Genomic DNA, 24249 nt, shown 5'->3' with positions numbered 1-24249 from the left:
AATGTGACCGGGTTGGTGGGAGGGAATTTGTGCTTCCTTTTTGATACGAACTATAGAATAGAACGTAGAACACTACAGCACAAACAGGCCCTTCGGCCCACAAGTTGCGCTGATCATATCCCTACCTACCAGGCCTATCTATAACCCTCAATCCCATTAAATCCCATGTACTCATCCAGAAGTCGCTTAAAAGACCCCAACAAGTTTGCGTTGTTATATCATGGGTATATGTTATATACAAGAATATAACAAGCTAAATGGTGTTCTGTATGACAGCATAATTTACCACATGGCTCTTGACCTGTAAGGATGGGATACAGTTATAATAGGATTTGTCCTCACACTTCAGCCTATCTCTCTGATCATGTACTCCAGGCATAGCCAATTTCCATTATGGCTGGCCTTGCATCTATTCTTGTTCAGGATATATAGAATCCCATTTATCTGTACTGCCTCCATGGGCAGTTCTTTTAATTTGGCTTCCACTCCGTGTTCATAGTGCCTCAAATTCCTTACTTGCAATATTGGATATGTGCTATTGTTGCTGCGTGAGGAATGTGCAACATCATACCTACGAATAGGTGTTTATTCTGCATTTGAAGTGGCACTCTCATAGTTAATGGTAATGCTCTCAGTCTGAGTGTATTAATTGGTCGTTGGAGACCCAATTCGGCACTCTGTATGACTTTCCAGCTATAAGAGGCTAGCCTGCACATCTTGCGTCATGACGTTAGCATACATGGAACATAGTTGGAACCTATGGGTAACTTCTGAATGGTCTCCTTGACTGTCTGTGAGAGCATTAATGGTACCCTGAAAAGGCTGTCTTGCCTCTATCCTATGTTGCAACAACTGGTGCCTTTCCTCCCTATCTTGGCTGACCGGGTTTCATCCTTGTGCATGTTATGTATTATTGAAGCTGACTGTTCTCTCACTTGTGTCACCTCCTCCTGCATTCCAGCTATGTTTAGTGGGTGAACGTTCTTGCCCTATATGTTCCTGCAGCCAGAACCACTATATCCCTTTGCCCATGCCTCTGACCCACCAATCCAGTTCCCTGCACTGTGTTCCCGAGCATACGCTCAAACAATGACTGCCCTTGACAAAAGCCTGGGAGGATCAGGCTGCCTAAATTGACTGGAACTGTGGATAAGCACACCCTCGGTGGGACCCATTACCAATCTGTGCCCAGTGATTAAATTTGTAATTCACCCTCCGATTCTGTTATATTGCCCATGTTAATGACATGATTATAACAAGGTCTGGCTGTTTGCCCCAACGGGTCCCATACGAATATGTCCCTTAGTTGTTGACCAATATCAGGTAAGGAAAATTATTCTTTGCAGATTTGCTTAGCAACCACGTCACATTCAGTTATCTGATCTTGTCCAAATGGTCCATCTGCTAGGTCCTATTTGGCGAAGTAACAGATGTGAGATGCCGTCTTCTGGTGGCAGTACTCTGGAGGTATAAACAAAACGTCTTTCGGCTCTCAATTAGTATTACATTAATTGCACCATTTCTACCTCTTCCCTTTTCGTATCCTCTTGGTTCCTTTGTTCCATGACCTAGGTTACTCCACTGTCCATTTATACTTTCCTTTCACTGCCAAGTCAAAATATTCCAATCAATTGAATTGCATTCAATATCCCAGTTCTCTTTTGCTGTTTAAATTCTGGTTTCTATCAACTCAATTACTTAATTCTATTCAGTTTGCTTCATTACATCTTTAAAACAGAAATCAAATCTTTCTGCTTGATTCTGGGCAGTAAACTATTTTGATTGCTTGTTCTTTGGTTTAAGGTAGCTTGCTTACAGCACATTTCCTTATGTCAGAATTATACCAAATTCAGAAAAGTGTGTAGTGGGCTTTCAAATGTCTATTAGTGCCTATCTTATCTCTTGTAAAAAAAAATCTTTGTTCCTACATCCATAGCTACTACCTTAACTGTAGGATCCCTTTGTTTCTTTTTTTTTAATCAACATTGTTGTTCTCATTATCCATTAAATAAATCTCACCTTTATTTCTGTTCACTATTAGCTCTCCTTTAATGCATTTTCTATTACCCTGTTCATTCCCTCCCATCTCATCTACACATTGCATGTGTGTTCCTTTCATTCAATGTTCACCTATGCCACTAGATATAATAACTATAATAATCTGCCAGTTTAGTGGTAGAATCAGGCTTTCCCATTGAGCCTGCTTTGCATCTGATAGAATTTTCAACATTCCTATTATTATCTGACAGCCTTAAAGCTGGTGCTGTTGCTATAAGTTCAATAGTGATGAATGGAACGCCGCAGTCCCCCACCATTCTATCTTTTGAAATTCCTCACTAGATGCCTCCACCACCACCTTTACTAGCTTTTGATACAGGCTGATAATTTCTGCTATATTGAAAATCTACAAATAAATTCTCGAATGTCTTGAAACTACTGCAAATCTTGCTTTATTTGCAGTTACCTAAAACCCAAAACACGAAGATCCATCTTGCTTAGGACAAAATGGGTTAATTCCCTGCTAGTTTCAAAAGGGGTGGAGTCAAGTTCTCAAATGGATGTCATTACATCATCACCCATGGTCTGAGAATCATTCTCTCTTTCTCCTCTTCTACTTTCCCAGTATCTCATTTCACAGTCGTCCTTTTTGTGGTTCTTATTGTATCAGGAGTAAATCTTACAACCTGATAAGAGGTTTTAACCCAAGGTCAATCCACAACAAGATTTGTCATAATCATTTCAAATATCCCAAATTTTAATTAAGCTGACCAAATTAAGACTATCACATTTTCACACTTACTCCACATCTCGCTATCCTATGCTTAAAATTTGCATATTTAATTGCTTCCCATAAATCTGTCATTATAAATTAACACAGGCATAAATTTCAGAGTGATCAAATCGACTGTTGCTGAAATAGTTAACTTTCTACAGACTCCAAACAGCTCTTAACAGGCAATATAGAGATTGCCGCAGCTCATCAGTTTTAAAGAAGTCACTTTCCACTTCCAGCTGCTTAAAGTGACAGAGCTTGAAATCTCTGTCAAATTTAAAAATAAAAATAAAATTCATAATCTCCAATGTATATAAATTCTTACCAAATTAGGAACAGAAGATGGTGAAGATTCTACCACTTAAAAACAAGAGATAAAACAAATATGCCATTACAATTTTTTCAGACTAAGACAAAGGAAAGAGCACATGTTTCTCTCCAAGCTTTAAATCCTTCCTTATCACAATTTGAACTCGGAATTATTCAAAGTTCAAATTGGTTATTTCAAACTCCAATTTATATACTTGGAATTTAAAATTCCAGTTTACTTTCCAACGAAGTAACTTCTCACATGCGTATGCATATCCTATTATCTCTTGAGACCAAACATGGCCATCGATTATACTCAAGATTAAGGAATTTCAAAAGCTTATCATATTTCAATTTATATTTTAAAACAATCCAATTCCCATTTGATTTTAAACTTGAACAAATCCACTTGTAAAATCACAGGGGAAAAACACTAAAGCATCAAAACAAGCAAAATAACAAAAATATCCATACAAGTACTTTATTAAACACACTCAGATGCAAATGGAAACTTCCAATTATTCATTCACAGCATTTTTTTTCATTCAATCTCAACATTCTAAACTGGAATGAAACTAAAATTTTCAAAGAAAACAAAGAAAATTGATTCAGATGGTGGTCTTCATTCTTCTTAACTTAATCAAACTCAAAAACAAAAGTAAATTCAAGAACTTTTAAACTTAAGTTTTAACGCTTTCTCAGCATTTTTGAAGTTAAACCAAAGTGTAAAGTATGGCATTTATTGCCCGCAATGAATACTCTACAAGAACAAACAATGGCTTTAACAATTCCTGTTCTTAATCTAATGCAACAGCAAACACCTACATTCAACAAGTAACTAGACTACACAAACACACTGAAATTCATAAACTGCTCAAATTATCAGCTTAAGTTCAAGTTTTCTCGAATCAATTTTTTTGCACCTTACCAATTAATTTACAATATTTCTCCAGTAAGGCGAGAGAACATAGTTCCTTTCTCTCTTCACACTACCCACCTCCAACCCCGCCCCCCCACCTCCGAAACAAAAGCAAAAGGTCCCTTGAGGTTCCTTGCAATGTTAGTAAGGGTTTGAGCTCCTGCTCCTTGCTTCAGAAAGTCTATTTTTAGTCTGTCTGAGTCAGCAAGCTTTTTGCTCGGCTTTGGGAGATTCTGAGTCATATCATTTTTCAATCATTTTCTTTATCATTGTCTATGCTTAATTCCTGTTCCTTGAATTACACTGCCTTTGGGTCCCCCTTTGATCCCCTGCCTCTGCACTGGCCACTGTCATGGGGCTCTTATCCCCTCATGTCCCCCCTGTTTTGCAGTGTAGTTTTTACTCCGCTGACAACTCAGGGCAATACAAAAAGTCTGTTTTTTTGTTTCCCCCCTCATTCAGCACAAGTCTACACACCTAACGTCTGTCCTCTTGCTCAGTGTTTCTCACTCAGTTAATCAGAGGAATACAAAAGTTTATCTTTGTCCCCCTCATTAAGTACGAACTTAGTACTACTGTGTCCGCCACTCCCTATTTTTGTTCACGTCACTCATTTTATGTCTCCAGCAACCTGACATGTGATTTCCTCTATCTACTGGGTGGTAAACAAAACTATACTCACCCACATAGGAAAACATGTCATGCTGCTGGATTCCAATGAACAACCCTGCTCACAGCACCAATTTTTTCGAAAGATTAAATATTAAGCTGGCTTTCATTTAATTTGTGGCTCAGCTAACACACAGACTCATGGAGACAGTATCCTGGTTAAAGATGTATCTTTATTTTCCAGGCCTGTTCAGTGTACAAAGGAGAGGGATTTGGGTAACTTCAAATCACTCTGAAATTACATTACTGTCACTATTACAATTATACAGTTTTCAGAAGTCATTTGCTTGTCCTTCTGCTCACCCGAGCTGGGTATGAGTCAATTGTTGTTAGTATGGATTACTTACCTTGGCCAATTACGTTTACTCTCCGATAGCATGGGACTACATGCGTTTGCAGACTTTGGAAGTATTTCACGTAGTCACTTGATACATTCCACCTGATTTAAAAAAAAGCATGTCTGTCATTGAAACCGTCTGAGACCTCTAGCACTGTCTGGAGTCCACACTGATGAGCGTTGCCATTACCCTCACTCAGAAGCTGCATTGTTCCAAGGAATGTGGTTCTTTTCACTTGACTATGTCCCATTGTGCCTTAGAGCATTGTACCATTGACCAAAATATATGCTTTTACTACAGAATATTCAAAAATACATTTCCAAATTCTCTAATAGTGGCTACATGTGTATCTACATAAACAGTACCTTTGTAATCTATATTCCAGGCACTTTGTGACTTCTTCTATATTCTATTCACTCTGATCTGTTATTTGTTTTAGTCCGAAGTTAATCTAAACTCCCTCTTACAGGTTGTTACAGTGCTAGTGTCCTCTTCTATAAATGAAGTGATTTGTTATCCAGACTTAATTAAGTTTTCCTTGCAAAAACATTTTAAAAACACTGAATCCTGTTGTTTTCATGTTGTTTAATATAAATGTTTCCACCCAAGACATACTGGCGAATTCAATGTTTCATTCGGGAAAGCTGTCTTACCAGCTGACATTTTGTGTTTTAATAAATATATTTATGCCAAGAAGACACTGTATTGTATATATTGTGCAAAAGACATACAACTTTTAAATGCAACTTAGGCATTATATTTTGCTGAAGTACAACATAGTATATTAAACCGATGGCAATGCAAAAATAACTCTAACCCTGTGGAAAAGCATTAAAGTTGTTTTGAAGAGGGTTTGGAAGGTAATCGAAATACTCTTCTGTAAAATGCCGAAGATATTAAACATATGCCTAAGAATGAACATTTATTGAATTACTTTTTTTAACTCCAACAGTTATTTCTAACTTTCATGTAGAAAAATATAGCCTTACAAAGATGACTTTTACTTTTTGATTAGGTTTATCTCTGGACAGTACAGAGAGTCTGGTTAAGTCTTTACCCCTCCTTTTTATAAGTCATAAATTAATTTTGATAGTTGTGCAGAGATGACAATGAGGTGATACCAAGCAATCAGCATTGGTTACAATAATTCCTTCAGTGTTGAATATCGTAATTAGCGCACAATGAAATTTCATTCCAGTAGTTAATATGGCAGAAACTACTTTAGTAATTAATTGGCCAATATTGAAATCTATTTGACAACCCAGAAAATCCAATTAAACACTTATCCTTTTCATAATGTTTTTCAATGCAAGTTAGTAAATTGATATTTCTGTATTTGGGTAAGAGAATGGTGGTGGGAGGAGGGGGTGGGATTAAACAATTAGGTAGAAAAAAAGCTTGTGTATTATACCCTTAAGATGTCGTAAAATGCTTTACAATCAAAGTTATTTTATAGGTACTGTTTTCTTATTATATAGTTAAGCACAGTTTGTGCATAGCAAAATCCCATAAATAGTGAATGAATTAATGATCTGATAATCTTGATTTTGGTTGACTTGGTTGAAGAAGGAATACTGACTTGGACACCAGGAAGAGCTCCCTGTTGCTTTTTGAGTGCTACAGTGAGGTTTACAAGTCCAGGTAAACGGAATCTTGGCTTAGTGTCTCATCTGAGTGACAACATCTTTGATAATATTGTTCTTCCTCATTACTATATTTAATATAGTTGACAGAAATGTGCATTTCTTCCTCATTTCATGCAGCTGGAATACTGAATATGCAGCATAATGATCAACTGAAGGTGATTATGGAGTGTGTTTTAAGGTTTCAATGTTAGGCTTCAAAAATGTATCAAGTGATCTACTTGTATAAGTAGCTTTAGCAATGTTATCAGTTAATTTGCAGGATATGAGTGTCACTGGCTAGGCCACATTTGTTGCCCATTCCTAATTTCCCCTGAAGTGTTGGTGAGCAGCTTTCTTGAAGGTACACCCACAGTGCTGTTAGGGTGGGAGTTCCAGGATTTTGACCCAGTGACAATGAAGGAACAGAGATATATTTCCAGCTCAGAATAGTGAGTGGCTTCGAGGGGAGCTTGCAGATGTTCCCTTGTATGTGCTGCCTATGTCCATCTAGATGGGATGGTCATAGATTTGGAAGGTGCTATCTTAATGCCTTGGCGAGTTCCTGCAGTGCATCTTGTAGATGGTAAACAATGCTGCCACTGTTCATCAGTGGTGGCTGTGAATGTTTTTGGATGGGAGGCCAATCAAGTGGACTGCTTTGCCCTGGATTGTATAAAGTCTCCTGAGTGTTGTTGGAGCTGAATTCATCCAGACAAGTGGAGTGTATTCCATCTTACTCCTGACTTGCGCCTTGTAGACGGTGGACAGGCTTACTGGAGTTACTCTTTGTGGGATTTCGAGCCTCTGACCTGCACTTGTAGCCATTGTACTTATATGGCTAGTCCAGTTCAGCTCCTGATCGATGCTAAGCCTCCAGGATATTAATAGTGGGGGATTCAGTGATGCTATTGAATGTCATAGGATGATGGTTAGGTTCTCTCTTGTTGGAGATAGTGATTGCCTGGCACTTGTATGGTGCAAATGTTACTTGTCACTTGTCAGCTTTAGCCTGGATATTGTCCAGATCTTGCTACATTTAGACATGGATTGTTTCAGTATCTGAGGACTCATGAATGGTGCTAAACATTGTGCAATGAGCAATGAATATCCCCATTTCTGACCATATGATGGAAGAAAGGTCATTAATGAGGCAGCTGAAGATAATTGGCTTGGAACACTACCATGAGGAAACCTGCATGGGTGTCCTGGAACTGAGTTGGTTGACTTCTAACAATGACAGCCATTGTCCTTTGTGCCAGGTATGGTTCCAACCAGTGGAGAGTTTTGCCCTTGATTCCCATTGACTCCAGTTTTACTAGGGCTACTTAAAGCCACACTCGTTCAAATATTGCTTGATTTCAAAGGCAGTCTCTCTATCCTCACCTCTGCAGTTTAGCTGTTTTGTCTATGTTTGAACTAAGGCTGCAATGAGATCAGGAGCTAAGTGTCCCTGGCAGAACTAAAATTGAGTATCAGCGAGCAGGTTATTGCATTTTTTCCTCATTCATCAGACCAATGTAATATATTCCAACCAAAGTACATGAAGGAATGAAATAGTTGACTAATTCATTCAAAGTCTTTGTGAATTATCATGTTCAAACCTATTCTTTCAGTTCAGTAATGAAACTAAGGTATTCTGTGCAAAAATTGACCAAATAAAGCATTTGAACAAACATTAAAATAGAAAGGAAACAAGGCATCAAACTAATCATGCTTAAGGTCATAACTGGAATGAATGCAGTCAGTTTAATTGCCCCACCATATTTTCATTGTAAAGTTCTATTAAAGCCCCAGCTTCAAACTATAAAATAGAGCAATAATGGTGAATTAAAATAAACAGATTAGCATTGTTACGCCAATTTCATAGGCAGTGTAACCCAATTTGTTACCCTGTATCCCCTCTGTGGGAACTATTTTGGCACAAGCCTACAATTTGATTTTGGATGGATAACCCAAAATGGTTATGCTTTCAGATGAGGTGAACTGGCTCCTTGTCTTTATTCAAACCCCTCAGTTGGTCACAAGGTTAATTAAAAAAGATTCCCTTCCTTTGTTGTTACCTTTTCCCAGTCCAAATGTACAAATGTATTCATGTTTCAAAAAGAACCAAATTAACCAAGATTTCTTGAGCTAAAGACAGAGTGAGTTTAATAGTTACTAACATGCAAGTAAAATAATAACAATGTACGCCCGTGTGCACAGATTAGGAATGTGGGACAGAATTCTCCCGAGCCCGTGCTGGCAGGTTCAATCTCAGGCATGAGGGGAGAATATGGTGGGAGGCCCAAATATCGGTATCTCACTAGAGTGAATTTACAATCAAATCTGCTGCTGGGTCCCACCATGGCAGGTCAGAAAACTCCCGGAGGCCAGCGTGAAACTAATTTATATCCTGTTAATGGGATCCAAATGAAGGCTTGCCCAAAAAGGCGGATTCACAATGCCAGCAGGAAAACACACCAGCACAAAACATATATGGAACAAGGTGGCATGCAGATATTGGGACTCACATCAACAGTGCCTGGAGCTACCTCCAAAGTTCAGGATGAAGGCCATTCAAAACTTCTCCTGGTGCTCCTGGAGCCCCACAGCAGTGGATTGGGGGAGTATCTACAGGTGGGCCTTCCAGATTATTTGTCCTGGAGTGGGTCTAACCTGCAGCTTCAGAATATTCTTGGAGATCCATCTTCTTTCACAGAAGGCCCTTCTTCCCATCTCTGAATGCTTCTAAAGATCCATCTTAATTTTCAGGAGGGTCCCCCTTCCTCCTGTCATAGTGGGTCAGTGAAATTGGGCACCTTTTCAACCTGGCGCTCAGATAGGATGGCAGAGTACATGCCATCAGGCCTGCCCTGCCACTCAATATGGAACAAAACACCTGGTTGCATATTTAATGAGAATAGTGACAGAAAGCTTGGCATGTCTTTCTGCCAACCCCACCAGCAGGAAGAATTCCACATTTCCACCTCCGCCATTGAACTTCATCCCAAAAGAGAGCATTCTGGCTGAGAAGTGAATCCAGAAATATTTCTTAAAACATATATACATCATTCCTTGGCAGGTCCACGAAGTGTAGACAGTGAAACATTCCAGCTGTCAAGTTCTGTGGATTTGGTAAAGCTGACTTTGGCAATTGAGCAGTTAGTTTGGAGGTTCTTGGTTCTGCAGATGAGCTGAATATAGTTGGCCTGCTTCCTTTTCAGCTGTGGCTTTTGCTGACTTGACATGCATCCAGGAATCAGAGACAGAGACTTCTTACCTGCCAACTGCAGGGGTAGCTATTTGATGTTCTCCAGCTGTGATCCTCACCACACTAACCAGCACAGTTGAGCTAGCATAAGAACCAGAGTTGCAATTGGTTTTTAACCCTTTTTTGTATATTTCTGGAAGGGGGAAAACCACAAATATCTCTGGAATATAACTTGAAGGAGATATTATCTTCTCAGCAGGAAACTGAGTTTCCATTGTCTCTACTGGAGATTTCAGATCAGTTTTTGCGTTGCTTCATCCTTTGAGATGCCCCCATCTGACAAAGTATGCGACATTCCATTGTCTCACTCAGGACTGAGTATAATCTACATTGGGATTCCAGGAAAGTTTACTCTGCATTCTCAGCCAATTTTTGGATTGTATGGTCCTTTTTAAAAAGCCAAGTCTTATTTAAAAGGTCAGTATATCCATACATAATTCATTGACAACGTATGATCAGTACCTGGACAAAGTAAGAAAATATAAATTCAACTCATGTTAAGTAACTCAGGTAAAAGTAAAAAGATTTTTAAAAAGTTAAAATGGTAATCAACAAATAATTAAGTTTTCTCCTTCTGTTTAATGAGACCTGTTTTATAGAAAAAGCATTGAATGTCCACCGTCTCCAAACAAAATGTCCTGTATACAAAGCAGGCCTACTTCTGACTATCTGTGCTTCTTCCATGCTCCTTGAATCAATATCAATGCTGTGACATGTGATAATGTGTTTTCCAACAAATTTTGGATTTTGATGCATATGGTCTTGTGGCATTTCCCTCAATAATGCATTTTTAGCAAATTCCTTGTCCATGACTACTTGGTTCACTTACTGCCATAACACTATCACTGTGTTTCAGTGGCTTTGGAAAAATGTACATCATGTACATTTTCATAGATGTCTTGAGTTCATGGATTCTTATACTAATCGTACAAAAGCAATCCTGTTTCGTCAATGGCATTAGTAATTGTATAATGACTACGAATGTATGTGCATTGGTAATTTTAAATTTAAATGATTAATATGAAAACTAAGATACAATCCGACAGCCTAAAGTAATAAATCAAAATTTGGTGTATTTTAATACACGTTTCAAATATTCATTTCTATAGATTAATTAATTGGAAAGATTCATAGATATTCAACAGCTGCGGACTTCAATTGAACCTGATAATACTATGCAATAATTTGATTGAAAAAAAATGCTGGTTTCATCCCCAGTTCACGTTGATTCAGTTAATTTTAGCCCAAGTGGCAAATATAAAGGTGATGCTATTGTTTGTGGCATCCATAGAGCAAAGAGGGAAGAATTTCCACCTAGTTGCCAGTTTCTACATGATTTCTGCTGGAAAATGTTTAAATGTATTCAGGTAAAGCTGGTAGGTTTTTAACTCGGGCAAAGCCTGTCTTCCACTTGCCCATTTCCCCCATATACAGTTTATTAGCGGAAGGGTACTCTTTGCTGATGCCCAGAATTCTACAATCATGACATTCAGCTTAGTAAGGAAAAGCATTTGGAGTACTAATATTACTTGGAATTTGAAGTTTAATAATTTTCTTCATGAATATTCCTCAATATATGTGATTTTAAAAAAATCTGGAATTAAAAGGAAATAGCATAAATTTTAGAAAGAACTATGTTTTATAAAAATACATCAATGATGTGGCATATGATAATAGTGAAGAGAGTTCTTGCGCAACTCCACTATTTGTTTTTGGAAATTCCTTTCATTTACACTAGACAGGTCATGCAGAGACTGCCATTCTCAGCTATGCAATTTGGTACCAAAATTATCTGTGACAGAAGTGCACAATATATTATTTTATACATCCCTGAAAAACGTGAAAAATACATTTCTTAAAACATTAGCCTAAACAATGGGAAGAAAATTTTATATGGAATGGTGATCATATAATGCAGTAGAATAATTGCTAATGTGTTAGATTTATGCATCATTGCTATTTTTTTCTCTCACTACGAATGTATCTTTTTGCACTTCAGAGATTCCCTGAGTCAAAGACATTGCTATATTGTAGAATGTATTAGCTTGAACAGCGTTGACAATATATTCCTTGTTGGAAATTACTTGTTTTGAATAGGTTTGTAATTAATTCAGTGAAAAATTAGAAATGTGTAATGGTGATAATGAAATAGTGATCATATAATAAAAAAAATCAAAATATTCATTCAGTTAAATATTTGTGTAAAGAACCAATTGAGACCTGTTTGTATTAATGGAGAGTATAGCATCACTGAACTGTACTGTTACATTGTGTATGTATATTTCTGTGCTGTTCTATTTGTTCCCTCAAATCTGTTTACTTTTCTACCATCTGGTACATGTTGTAGGCACTCTTAATTTGTTTCTGCAGAATCAGCTAATTTGTTATGTTAATAGGGAAAATGCTGCCAAAGATTTGGGTGGAGACTTTCTTTTGAAGAGATCCTGCACTTGATAGTTGCATCATTTAACACATCAACACATACTACATTTTCAAGATGCTGATGTGAAAATGGGGTTTAAGAAAACTTTGGCTGATTAATGTTACGTGAAGAATTATTTGCGTCCCTGGAGCATAGGTACACTATTATACTATCGGCAGAATTCTCTGAAGCTTCCGACAGCATGTTTAATGCAGACATGGTGGAAGAATATAGCAGGCAGCCCAGAAATTGGTTTCACATTGAAGTGAATTTACTGCAGGATCTCCTGCTGGTGCCCGCCAGGGCGGCTCAGAAAACCCACCAAAAGCCAGCATGAACCTCATTTGCAACCTGTAAATGGGATGTGGATGAAGGCTTCATCCATCCAAGGAAAACACGCTGGTGTGAAAGACATTTGGAACAACATGGTGTGTAAATGTCGGGATTCATCGGAATGTTGCCTGGGGCTGCCTCCGGAGTTCAGGATGGAGCAACCTTGGACCACCAGCACAGTGGGTCGGGGAAACATCTGCAAATGGGCAGATCAGGTTTTGGGATGGGGTTCATATTCTAGCCTGAGGATATTCCTGAAGATCCATCTTTGTCCTCAGGAGTCCATCTTCCAATTTCAGGGTGCTCCCGGAGATCCATCTTCATTTTCAGGTGATCTACCTTCTTCAATAATGGGTGGGATTTTCTGCACAACGCAATGCATGTCTCACAATGGTGGAGATAGCTCACCATTGGCCAGCATCATCTGCTTTCAACATTATCAATGGTTTCCTGTTGAATGCACCTCTCTGCCAAGAAACTCATGGTGAACGTGCACCATCAATGGGACTGCAAAATCCCAACCAGTATTTCAATACAGCATCCAGACTATGTGCCATCCAGTCCTGCTCCACTGCTGAATATGGCATGAAACACTCAAGCACATAATGAATAAGATCATGGCCAGAAGATTTGTTTTCCTGCTGGTCACTGCAATGGGAATATGTACCCACGTGGGAGAATTCCATGTATATCTTTACTATGTAATGAAGTGCATTAAATATTTGTAAAGTTGTTTAATATTACAACAGTTTATGCATATATGCAGCAACATTGAAATTGGAGATCATTAGCTTTGTGGCCTTGGTGATCTCTTTTGATTTCCAGGTGTTAGAGAGAGTGATTAATGTTCATCTGTCCCACAAGCAGTACTTACAAAAGCTTCCCAGATAGGTAAAAGATGTTACTTCACCTAGCTCCGCGTTTCTTATCTTAATGGAGTTGTTATACCTGATATTTATTCGCATTATCTTTGTTTTCTTTATTATTGATGTTGGGGCCAATTTTGGCTGATATTTGCGTCAAGTGACAGACTTTATCTTGCATCTATATGTGGTTGTGTAATAATAAAGCCGAGTCATCTGCAAATTCAAAATCTTCCAGCTATTCTGTGAGGATCCAAAGATCTTCAACACCAGCGTAAAGTCTGTTTTCCTTTATGGCTATGAAACATGGAGGACTACCAAAGCAAGGTTGATGAAAATCCAACAGTTGCCTCAGAAGGATCCTTAGGATAAACTGGTCAAATATCACCAATAATACCAGGCTGTGGAAGGAGACAAAATAAGACCCAACGATCCTCCAAATCAAAAGGTGAACATGGCCATATTTTAAAGCCACAGAACAACATTAAACAGCTAACTCTCACATGGAACCTGTGAGCAAAGAGAAAGCAAGGCAGACCAAGAAATGCAAGGAGTCGGGATACAGAAAGCGAGATGAGAGCCAAGGGCTATACGTGGCAATAACTGGAGAGTTTGGCCCAAAACAGGAATAGATGGAGGGAATTTGTCTATGCCCTATGCTCTGACAAGGAGTGAAAAGCCTAAAAAGAAGACAGCAGTAACATTAAATATCACAAATGATTAAGGTTAGTCACAAATCTAATGAGCAATGTGTCAAATTCCATGAGGCTGAACTTCCTTTTTCCTGCTAATTTTAGCCAAAAAATACATGAACACTAATGAGCATATATGCTCACCAGTGAGGGAAAAAATGTGATGTGTCAAATATGTAGGAAAAAAATGGTCTACGTAGAGCTCCAGAATGTAAGTTGTTCCCAAATCATTGAGTGACTGCATTGTGATTTGACTGCTTTTGGATAACTACTTTGTATTTTATCTGAATAACTATTTTTACAAAGGAATTGACCATTCAGTAATCTGATGCAATGTTTTTAGAAAATCCGTTCTATGCTGAACAGTGTGCCATGCCATAAAGCAGCAGATTTCATATTGTATCACTGGAGTTCACTCTAGAACAAAGTGCCAAATTTGAGGGAAGGATATTTTGGAAAATTGAACATATAATGGGAGTTCCAATTTTTCTCAGTACTTGAATTGTAGAAGTGATGTCAATATTTTGAACTTCTCAATAGTTCTTCGCCTTCCTTTCAAAGCTCTTTGATTTTCATGGCAGGTATGACAAACTTGTAACTTCATTCATATGTTTGATCAGGTTACCGGTTGTCAAAAATGACAATGTATGTATGGGCTATCACCTAAAGCATAATACTCGTGAGACCTTAACTCCTGTAGTGTCACCTTGGATTACCTGTTCTTGGTGTCAAAAAATATTGTTCAAGTTTCAAATGTCATCTCTTTAAGATACCATTAGTCAATAAATTAGAATATCATCTCTATTAAAACTACAAAGACTGCAAAGTTTAATAAGATATTCCATATTAGCTAGTATTATTTAATCTCTAATTGCTTTTTTAAACTCTTGTCATCAAACAGTACTGTCTAGAAAGAACATTGGAATGTTAAATCCTATTTTTTTCATTATAATCTGTTAATATGATACTCTTACTGTCATTCCCTGATTTTACACCACCTGCATTTAAATTTTAAAATGCTTTTAAATATTTAGCTTTAGTTCATAAATTAATTGAAATTCATTTAAGTGTTCATGTGTGAATGCCATGATGTGCACAATCTTGTCAATGTACCATGCCTCAGGACATCCATTCCTGCAGTGTATCAAGTAGATAATGTTGGCCGAGTCGCAAGAATATGTACCATTTATCTGGTGGATAGTTTTCCCACCTGAGATGATAGCATCTGTGTCAAAGATCCAGCATTTTTTGCAGAGATTGCTGTGGCAGTGTTGTGTATTGTCATGGTCACTGTTCTCCTGAAGGCTGGGTAGTTTGCTGCGTACAGTGGTCTGTTTGAGGTTTCGTGGCTGTTTGAAGGCAAGTAGTGGGGGTATGGGGATGGCCTTGGCGAGAAGTTCATTTTCTTTGATGACATGTTAAAGGCTCCAGAGAAGTACTGGACAACCATGCCCCGTGTTTGTCTTCTGAGGAGATTTTTCACGGTTTTTCACTGTGGTGCATCGGAACTGTTGATCGATGAGTTGAGTGCCATATCTTGTTCTTAAAAGGGTGTCTTTCAGCATCTGTAAGTGCCTGTTGTGATCCTTCTCATCTAAATAGATCCTGTGTATACAGAGGGCTTGTCCGTAGGGGATGGCTCCTTTAACATGTTTAGGGTGGAAGCTGGAGAAGTAGAGCATCGTGAAGTTATCCATGGGCTTGCGGTACAGTGAGGTGCTGAGGTAACCATCCTTAATGGAGATGTGTGTGTCCCAGAATGCAACCAATTCTGGAGACTAGTCCATGGTGAGTCTGATGGTAGGATGGAACTTGTTGATGTCGTCATATAGTTGTTTCAGTGATTGTTCACCATGAGTCCAAAGGAAGAAAATGTCATTGATGTATCTGGTGTATAGCATTGATTGAAGATTCTGTGCGGTGAAGAAGTCTTGTTCAAACCTGTGCATGAAGATATTGGTATATTGAGTTGTGAATTTAGTCCCCATGGCTGATAGCCAAATTCCGCACACATGAAGATAGCCTCAACCGGGACTTTGGGCTCATGTCACACTATCTGTAATCTCCACGGCTTGCCTGGACTTGCAAAATCTCACTAACTGTCCTGGCTTTAAACAATTCACACCTCTTTAACCTGTGCTTATTACTCTCTCCACTTACATTGCACCTGTAAAGACTTGATTACCTGTTAAGACTCGCATTCCAACCATTATCTTATAATTGAGCTTGTGTCTACATATGCCCTGTTTGTGAAACAAGTCCTACACTCACCTGATGAAGGAGCAGTTCTTCGAAAGCTCGTGCTAACAAATAAACCTGTTGGACTTTAACTTGGTGCCATGTGTGAATGGCCCTGAAGCTGCTGTAAAGCAGCTACCAACTGCTGCTGAAGTGAAATATGAGTTTACTTTCATAATTTCAAATTATGTTGAAGAGATTCTTCAGCAGTGGATTTCATTTTTTTTTATTTGTGGTCTGAGATCAATTTCAGGCCACCATTGAAACACCGTTACTGACTATAGGAATTATTTTGTATTTTCAGATGTCACTATGCATAAAAGAATATCATGGGCAGGATCTTGAGCCCACATTCGCTGTCTGTGGGATCAGCGGCGGAAGCTCAATATCCAGCAAAACTGGGAAGTCGTGAATCTCGCTGCGTGAGACCTCTATGATGGGGTGGGGAGAAGGTTGTTTTGTTGTTTTAATCAGGGCTTCCTTTAAACAAGCTTTGCAATGTGTTGAGGCCCCCACAGACGACAGTGTAAAACTCACCCAGCTGTTTTTTTTGTGACAGTACAGCGTATGATCTGGAGAGAAAACTGTTTTTCACACCAGAACCAACATGCTGCCATTTTTCTGGTAAAATTCCCCCCATATTTTCACTGACATCATCTAAAATGTGATGCCTTGTAAATTTAATAAATCAAAGAACAAAATATGTCATTTTAACTTTGAATTTGAATTATTTTCTTACTCCATTTATTACAAAAATTATATTAGGATTTCTTGTCATTATTAACAGCAATGTACAAAACATTTTTTTTAAAGCCAAATACTTCACTCACAACAACTTTTGTTAGTTTTGTAGTGATTTTCTTTCAAGAATAGGTGAATTCCCAAGAAATGCCATTCACTCTGCTGCTTGTTCATCATACAGTTATTGCTTCTCCCGAGGATTATTTTGCCTGTATATTGATACTAGAAGCTGTGCTGCAGCCTTGGATCTTAAGAATTACTGCATGAATCTAAAAAGCTTCAAGGCAGTAATTACCTAAGCCTTGTCAGATGTTGGCAACAAAACCTTTTGCTAGTAACAGAGGTGACTGTATAATTTAATTTTACATATCAGATTAATAGAAAAACATTTGCTTTTTCTATAAATTGACATCACATCCCTTATAAACAGCTAGTTTCACGTAAATAGTTCCCTCCATGTACAATTATTTGTGCCTGTGTTTTTCTGTGGTAACATCAAGGGTTTTACGCATTGAGGAATACCAGATGGCTGACTTGCACATACCTGAGTTGCTGCAGACTGTCTGGTGACCAGATCATGCCTTCTTACAGAACATTGTGCAGAAGCCAGTAAATATCTTTTGCTTCACGTAGGAAATATAACAATTTGACCTGTTGAACACCTTTAATTTTTAATACAAAATCTTGCAAAATGACCCCAATAAGGAATATCCTCAGGAGCCATAGAGATGTCTCCAGTTAATAACAGTGTACCACCTGTACTGAAAAACCATCCTTCGTTCTAATACTTGGATCATCTGTAGGAAAAGATAAAACTTCAGAGATCTTTTTTCCATCAGTTTCATTTGTATTTGACCATTTATTGAAATTCAGTTCTGTACATTTGAAGCTGCTAAATATGTATTTTGAAATTTCATTACCAACACTGAATATCTGCTGGAAAGTTTACAATATTTTTGTTTCAAATTCAATAATTAGCATCAGTAGAAATTTGGATTGCAATGGAATTCTCACTTTTCATTAAACTTTTAGGATCAAAACATAATTGGATAACATCTCTTGTTGGGCTAAACTTGCTTAATTTGAAAAACCTTTTTATTGCTTACATGTAGATACGTTCAACACAATACTGCAGAAATTACCAGGTATCTATCCAGAGGGAGTTTTAAACATAACTAGTTGAATTTAGGCTCTTTTAATAAAAACTGGCTGACTAATTAAATCTCTCATGTGAATGCTGAATTTATATATTTTGTTTTTTAAAAATCCTTTCTGTGTAAAAGTGTTACTAAACATAAAACATTGACAATAAGGAATAGTGCCATAATCACAGACTGAACAAAATTCTATGTTTAGGATGTACTTACGTAGTTATGCATCTTTAAAAATTTGAAATGCAGATTTTATTGGGCTTAATTGCGATTTATTTTGCACCGCAGGCTCTTGCCTTGAATAGTAATGATAAAGCATAAGGTTGAATGGTGTAATTTGCAATGCTTCTTTTTGCCTGTATTTCCTGCTTTAGGGCTGTCAGGGCATGTAATTAGCCTGCAAAGGATTGTTGAGTAAGAATATTTGGACGTTACATAAGCCACAGGTTTTTTAGATTTCCTTAATATGCAGTAAAGCTCTTTTTAAAATGTGTGCTAAAGGAATATTAGGAATTTACTTAAGACAGTAATGTTTGACCAGTTCTATTTTGTCAACTTCATAAAACAAATTCTTGGAAATTGATGTGCATTTACTCATAATTTAATTTTGCAAGTGACGAAGTATACTTACAGGATATTACAAAAAATATGTTTTGTAGTTTTGCTATGGTAATAGTCCAGAACTATTTCAGCTTTTCTAAATTTACATTTTTATTTTATCAAAGTATATATGGATAAAATTTTAAGTATTTCATATATATTTTCCTAACTACAAAGAGCAGTCAGTAGCAGTATCTGTTGGTTAACTTGTAACCAGATAATGTTTTGTTTTAAATATGTGCAAAACAAAATAACAAAATGGGCTCTAATAAAATTAAATGTCTGGCCACTGTTGAAGAGGGCATTTTCTTTCTCTAAAGTGTGAATGTAACTTATCTTACACTGAAAACTAAGATAAGCATGCCATTTTAATGTCATTTTCATTAATATGTGAAATACCTTTTTCTTGTTTTCACTTGAGACTAGAAATTTTTCAGATATTGCGCACCATATTTTATTTTCCTTTGTTTAGTTTAGTTTACTACTGTTACTGCTTGTGATAATTTGCTGATTTGTTTTTTTGAAAGAGTAATGTAGCAATTTATTTTAAAAACATACCAGTTAAACATGGAATGAGGTTCTGAAATCTGATTAGTTGAACCTGGATAGTTAGAAACCCAGGTTCTGTTCTTCTTTACTGTTTCAGCCATGTTGGCATTGAGAGAATTTGTTGTCACAGTAATGTGCAGAAAACCAGATGGCCCTAATTGTTTGTCGTATTGATTCCTCTTTTGGCAGAAGTTCATATCACTTTAAGTGAATATACTCTTAATCTTAGATAAAGTGATACCTGTACAGTGTCTCCCAAATCTATCAGTGGTGTATTAAGTTTGCTAAATAATTTTGCATTGTTATTTCAAAATGAAGATATAGTTAAAATATAAACATGAAATTATTTTTTGAATTACTATCTTTGAATTGAATATAAAACCTACATAAACATTTTCATTCATTTAAATTTATCAAAAAAAGAATGTTTTTCTACTTGAGAGAAATACAGTTCACCATAGCCTTTTAAGATCTAATTTTACAATTTTTAGCACCTGTGCTATTGTTAAATATGATATTATTTATTTTGGGGTTTTTCTGGTTGTGATGCTTGTAAAATAGTTCGAAATAATATGCCCCAATATTTCAGTTAATTTCTTGGGAATGGTATTTTCCCTTTGTCAAAAATGAATTAATAAAAAATATACTTGTACTTTTGGATTTTCAGCAGCTTTTACGTTTCTTCCAATTTCCCTGCAACTTTCAATTGATTTTGCCGATGTATGTTAATCAGGAGTCTTGATATTATACATGTGTACATATAGCTTTGTTGCGTGATTGCATTCTGGTGCTGTATTTGTCTGATCTTGCAACACTTTGATGTTATAAACAAAACAATTTAAAACATCAGACATTTAATATGAGATGGCATGACTTCTAAATTCATGACGAACAAACCATTTCACATGATTTTATTTCCAAAATGATGCCCTTTAAGCATGTTTTCAACCATAATCAAAATATTCATTAAACTTGGCCAGCGATAATTTCATTACCATTTTCCACAAATAAATATTTGCAAGATAACGCTAAATTATTTCAAAAATTCTGGTTATTTTTCATAGTCTTTAAACTTGCAATAGAATTTCAAACAAAATGTTTTGCATTTTTTTCATTCATTTCAATCAAATATTCAAGTGTTGCATAATGCAGGATAGTTTACAAAGGAACCATGTAGCAAGTGGCAAGTTTCTAAATGTTGAATGTCTTAATATTTAAAAGTTTTATATCTTTCTAAGTCACTTTGTTGGGTTTGAAACAATATAAAGCTTTATTTAAGTTTGCAATCACTATACATTCTGACATTCTGCTAAATTGTCTTGTTTAAATCTTCACTATTATACTGATGAGTATATTTGTTATTTTAGGAATATAATTCACATGGGTGGTGGATAGGACAAATGAAGGGAATTATTGGCTTGGTGCCCAAGGACTACCTAATTGAGATGTACGACATTTGAGAAGGTCTGGGTAAGTACATTTTAATTGAATCTCAGTATAATAGACCATAAGTACCTTATTCCCGTATCATTTATATAGAAAGCATTTTTGTCAAGGTTTCATCCTGTAATTTTAAAATAGTTTCTGGATTTTTTTATGGTTAGGAGGTAGACTTTTGAATCACTGTGTTACAAACTGCAAAAGAATTCCCATGGAATTATTTACAAAATGAATGAGAAAAAAAAATAGCAACTTTTGGGCCTATTCTTGTATTTTATTGATTTTATGCATTTTTCCCACTGTAAATAAGTGAGAATATGTCACCTGACAAGTGTTCCTGAAAACTAACTGTAACACCAATTATAACACTTAAGTGAAATTTACCTTTTTATGACAGCTATTCCTTACAATATTGAACTAAAAAGATTTGTGCAATTTTGTCTACCAAAATGCATAGTATATCTAGAGAAAGGTATATTGCATAAAAATATTCATACAAGTGCTAATTACTGGGTTTTTCTTAGAAAATTTGAATTACAAGTTAAATTACTTAAATCTCAAGGCACTTTTTCCCATAAGTAAAATACTTATGAGAGAACCAAAAATAACATTATTGTGATGTATCTATCACATTAAAAGCATCGTGTCAACATTTCATGTTCCAAAATAATTATCAATATTTTAGGCACAATCAGATGAGTAAAGAAACAAGTGGATGAGGTTTGGTGTGGAAACCTGCTCCAGCTCGATTTAACAATATGCCTACTAATACAAAATTGATATTATTTGATGCAAGGGTTGTAGAAGTTCTAGAAGAAATTATGTTAAAATTTGACATGGTAATTTGTTTCTGCTTAGATTTGAAATGCGTCACAATAAGCCACCACTTTGATAAAGGAGTTCACTGACATGTATAAGGATATTGTAAGAAAACACTAGATGGCAGTAGTTTGCTATATACTTCATAATTATTTGTTCTACTCCTTTCTTTCATACCCTCTCCACCTCCCTTTGCAGGCACTCATTTACCTACAGTGACGTTCCATTGTACATGAAGAGATTTTTTAAAACTGGATTGAAGGCACTGCAGAGCTTGTCTGATCTTAGCCAGGAGAGGGAGTTCTCACCCAATACGATGGCACTTCTGTTTCCCAATTTATTTTATCACAAAGATAATATCATCTTATTAACAATATAATCTATCCTCTTGCCACAGATGTGAAAATCAAGAAGCAGCTAAGTGTTTAATTAAATTATTTCCTCATTATTGTAATTATCTTTCATCATTTCACTGATGCATTATTTCTATTTTTCTGTGCTTGTGCATCACTATGAAGTCTAGCTGCTTGAGACTTCACACTGGCTTTATGTAACATCTTTGCTGAATATTTAGCCAGGATATTTTCATTGCTTCCAAGTCCTGCCATTAGAACTCACTTAATTTGTAAACAGAGTCAAAATGTAAGGGGCTGAGGGTAATATGCCTCTCTTCCCCATGTGTGTGTGTGTGTCATGAAGTAACAGTAAGCACTGTTTTCTGTCTTGTCTGTTTCACTTTATTGAATCTTGTTCTAATGTTCCAGTCTGCAAATTTTAAGGTTCAAATAAAGTTTAATTGTGTGCAAACTGTTGTTATGCTAATAATTTAAATGCCTGCTGTGTAACTAATGAAATTACTGTGTTATGATTAATTTGGAAACTGGTATGTTGATTGTAGTAATTGAACACAACAAGGTAAAGTAAATGATTATGATGCCATATGGCCTGTTAATCTCAAAATTTAAAGAGGTTGAACTTTTTCTTGCTGAGTTTATTTTTAAATTTTGTGTCTATTTTTTAAGTACTGTTGTGAGGAATTTTCAATTGACTCAAAATATGTAGCCAAATTTTACTGTCAGCATAGTTGAGCTGAAAATTTCTTTCAGGTTTTGCTATAAGTGGTGAATTTAGAGTGTATAAACAATTTTAACTATTGCGCCTTAGAATTATGACTAACATTAATATAATAAAATACTTTTGAACTGCTCCTTTTGTTCATAAGTGAATTTTTTGTATGCATGAGACCTTGTAAAGTAATTCTAATATACAATTTCAGTTTATTGCTTGTAAATGAAATTTTTTTAAACTATTCTTTAAAACTTTATACGTGCATGTGACTGGCATATATATGCTGTAAAAACAGTCTTATAAACAGCTCAAAAGAAAACTGCACATTTTATAGACTAAATTCTGATATCTCAAACCCATTTCAGTTGGAGCCTCTCTTTTATATTTGTCAATAATTAAGCTTTCATCAGTTTTCAAACTTTGTAAAAGATACAGTTAAATACATTTAATTTCACAATGATTGATGTAAATGTTATGAGAAATATAAAAGTAACACTATCTAAAACTAACATCCATATTTATGATTTTACAGAAGCACTGTGGGCTGAATTTAATGATCACAGCGGTGACCCCTTCCACCAGCCAAATAGCTGGTAGCAACGCCACCACACCCATTTTTGAAAGCTCCAGTGGAATTAAATGTCAATCAGGTATCACTGGGTTCCTTCTGCCTTTAAAGGTGAAGACCCACATTAAGGAGTTGTCAGCCAATTCGAGGTCTGGCACATCACTAGTTCCAGCAATGTCACTGGAAGTGGTGGCCACTGTTGAGACTGCAACAGGTCCTAGAGAAGCAGTCATGAAGGAGGCTTCAGAAGAGAAGGGAATTAAATTCACTGGAGTGGCTCAGTGGTTAGCACTGCTGAATCACAGCGCCAAGGACCTGGGTTTGATTCCCGGCTTCGGTCACTGTCTGTGTGGAGTTTGCATGTTCTCCCTGTGTTTGCGTAGGTTTCCTCTGGGTGCTCCGGTTTCCTCCCACAGTCTGAAAGACATGCTGGTTAGGTGCATTGACCCGAAAAGGCACCGGAATGTGGCAACTAGGGAAATTTCACAGTAATTTTATTGCAGTGATAATGTAAGCCTTACTTGTGACTAATAAAAAATAAACTTTAAATTCGAAATTCTGACCATGATTCTGAATGTGCAATTTAAGTTTTCAGTATACTGAAATGCTTAACAAAAAGAGAAAAATAAAGTGCCAGACTTAAGTAAAGTCTGGAGTGTAATAGAATGCTCTACACTTGCCTGGATGAGTGCAGCTCCAAAAGCACTCCAGAAACTTGATATCTTCCAGGACAAAACAGCCCACTTGATCGGCACCTATCTGCTATCTTAAATATTAATTCCCTCTATCATTGGCGTTCAGTGGCAGCAACGTGAATTATCTACATGATACACTGTAGCAGTTCAACAGGGCTCCTTTGACAGCACCTTCAAAACCAGCAAC

The 24249-nt window shown here is 36.6% G+C and overlaps 1 protein-coding gene across 2 annotated transcripts in view; it reads left to right on the top strand.

The window, feature by feature from the left end:
• skap2 (src kinase associated phosphoprotein 2) overlaps positions 1–22938 on the top strand; it is a 298277-nt gene extending 275339 nt beyond the window's left edge. For both annotated transcript variants that reach the window (XM_080205649.1, XM_080205640.1), the window contains exons 12-13: positions 20840–20942; positions 21930–22938. In XM_080205649.1, the coding sequence (XP_080061775.1) occupies positions 20840–20932 (93 nt within the window). In that variant the 3' untranslated portion in view covers positions 20933–20942; positions 21930–22938. The remainder of the gene's footprint in view (positions 1–20839; positions 20943–21929) is intronic.
• The last annotated feature ends 1311 nt before the right edge of the window (positions 22939–24249 follow it).

This window comes from Carcharhinus amblyrhynchos, chromosome 2, assembly GCF_965287045.1.
Source record: "Carcharhinus amblyrhynchos chromosome 2, sCarAmb.v2.hapA, whole genome shotgun sequence".
Lineage (NCBI taxonomy): Eukaryota > Metazoa > Chordata > Chondrichthyes > Carcharhiniformes > Carcharhinidae > Carcharhinus > Carcharhinus amblyrhynchos.
Note: the sequence above shows the minus strand (reverse complement) of the source record. Positions and strands in the feature narration are given on the sequence as shown.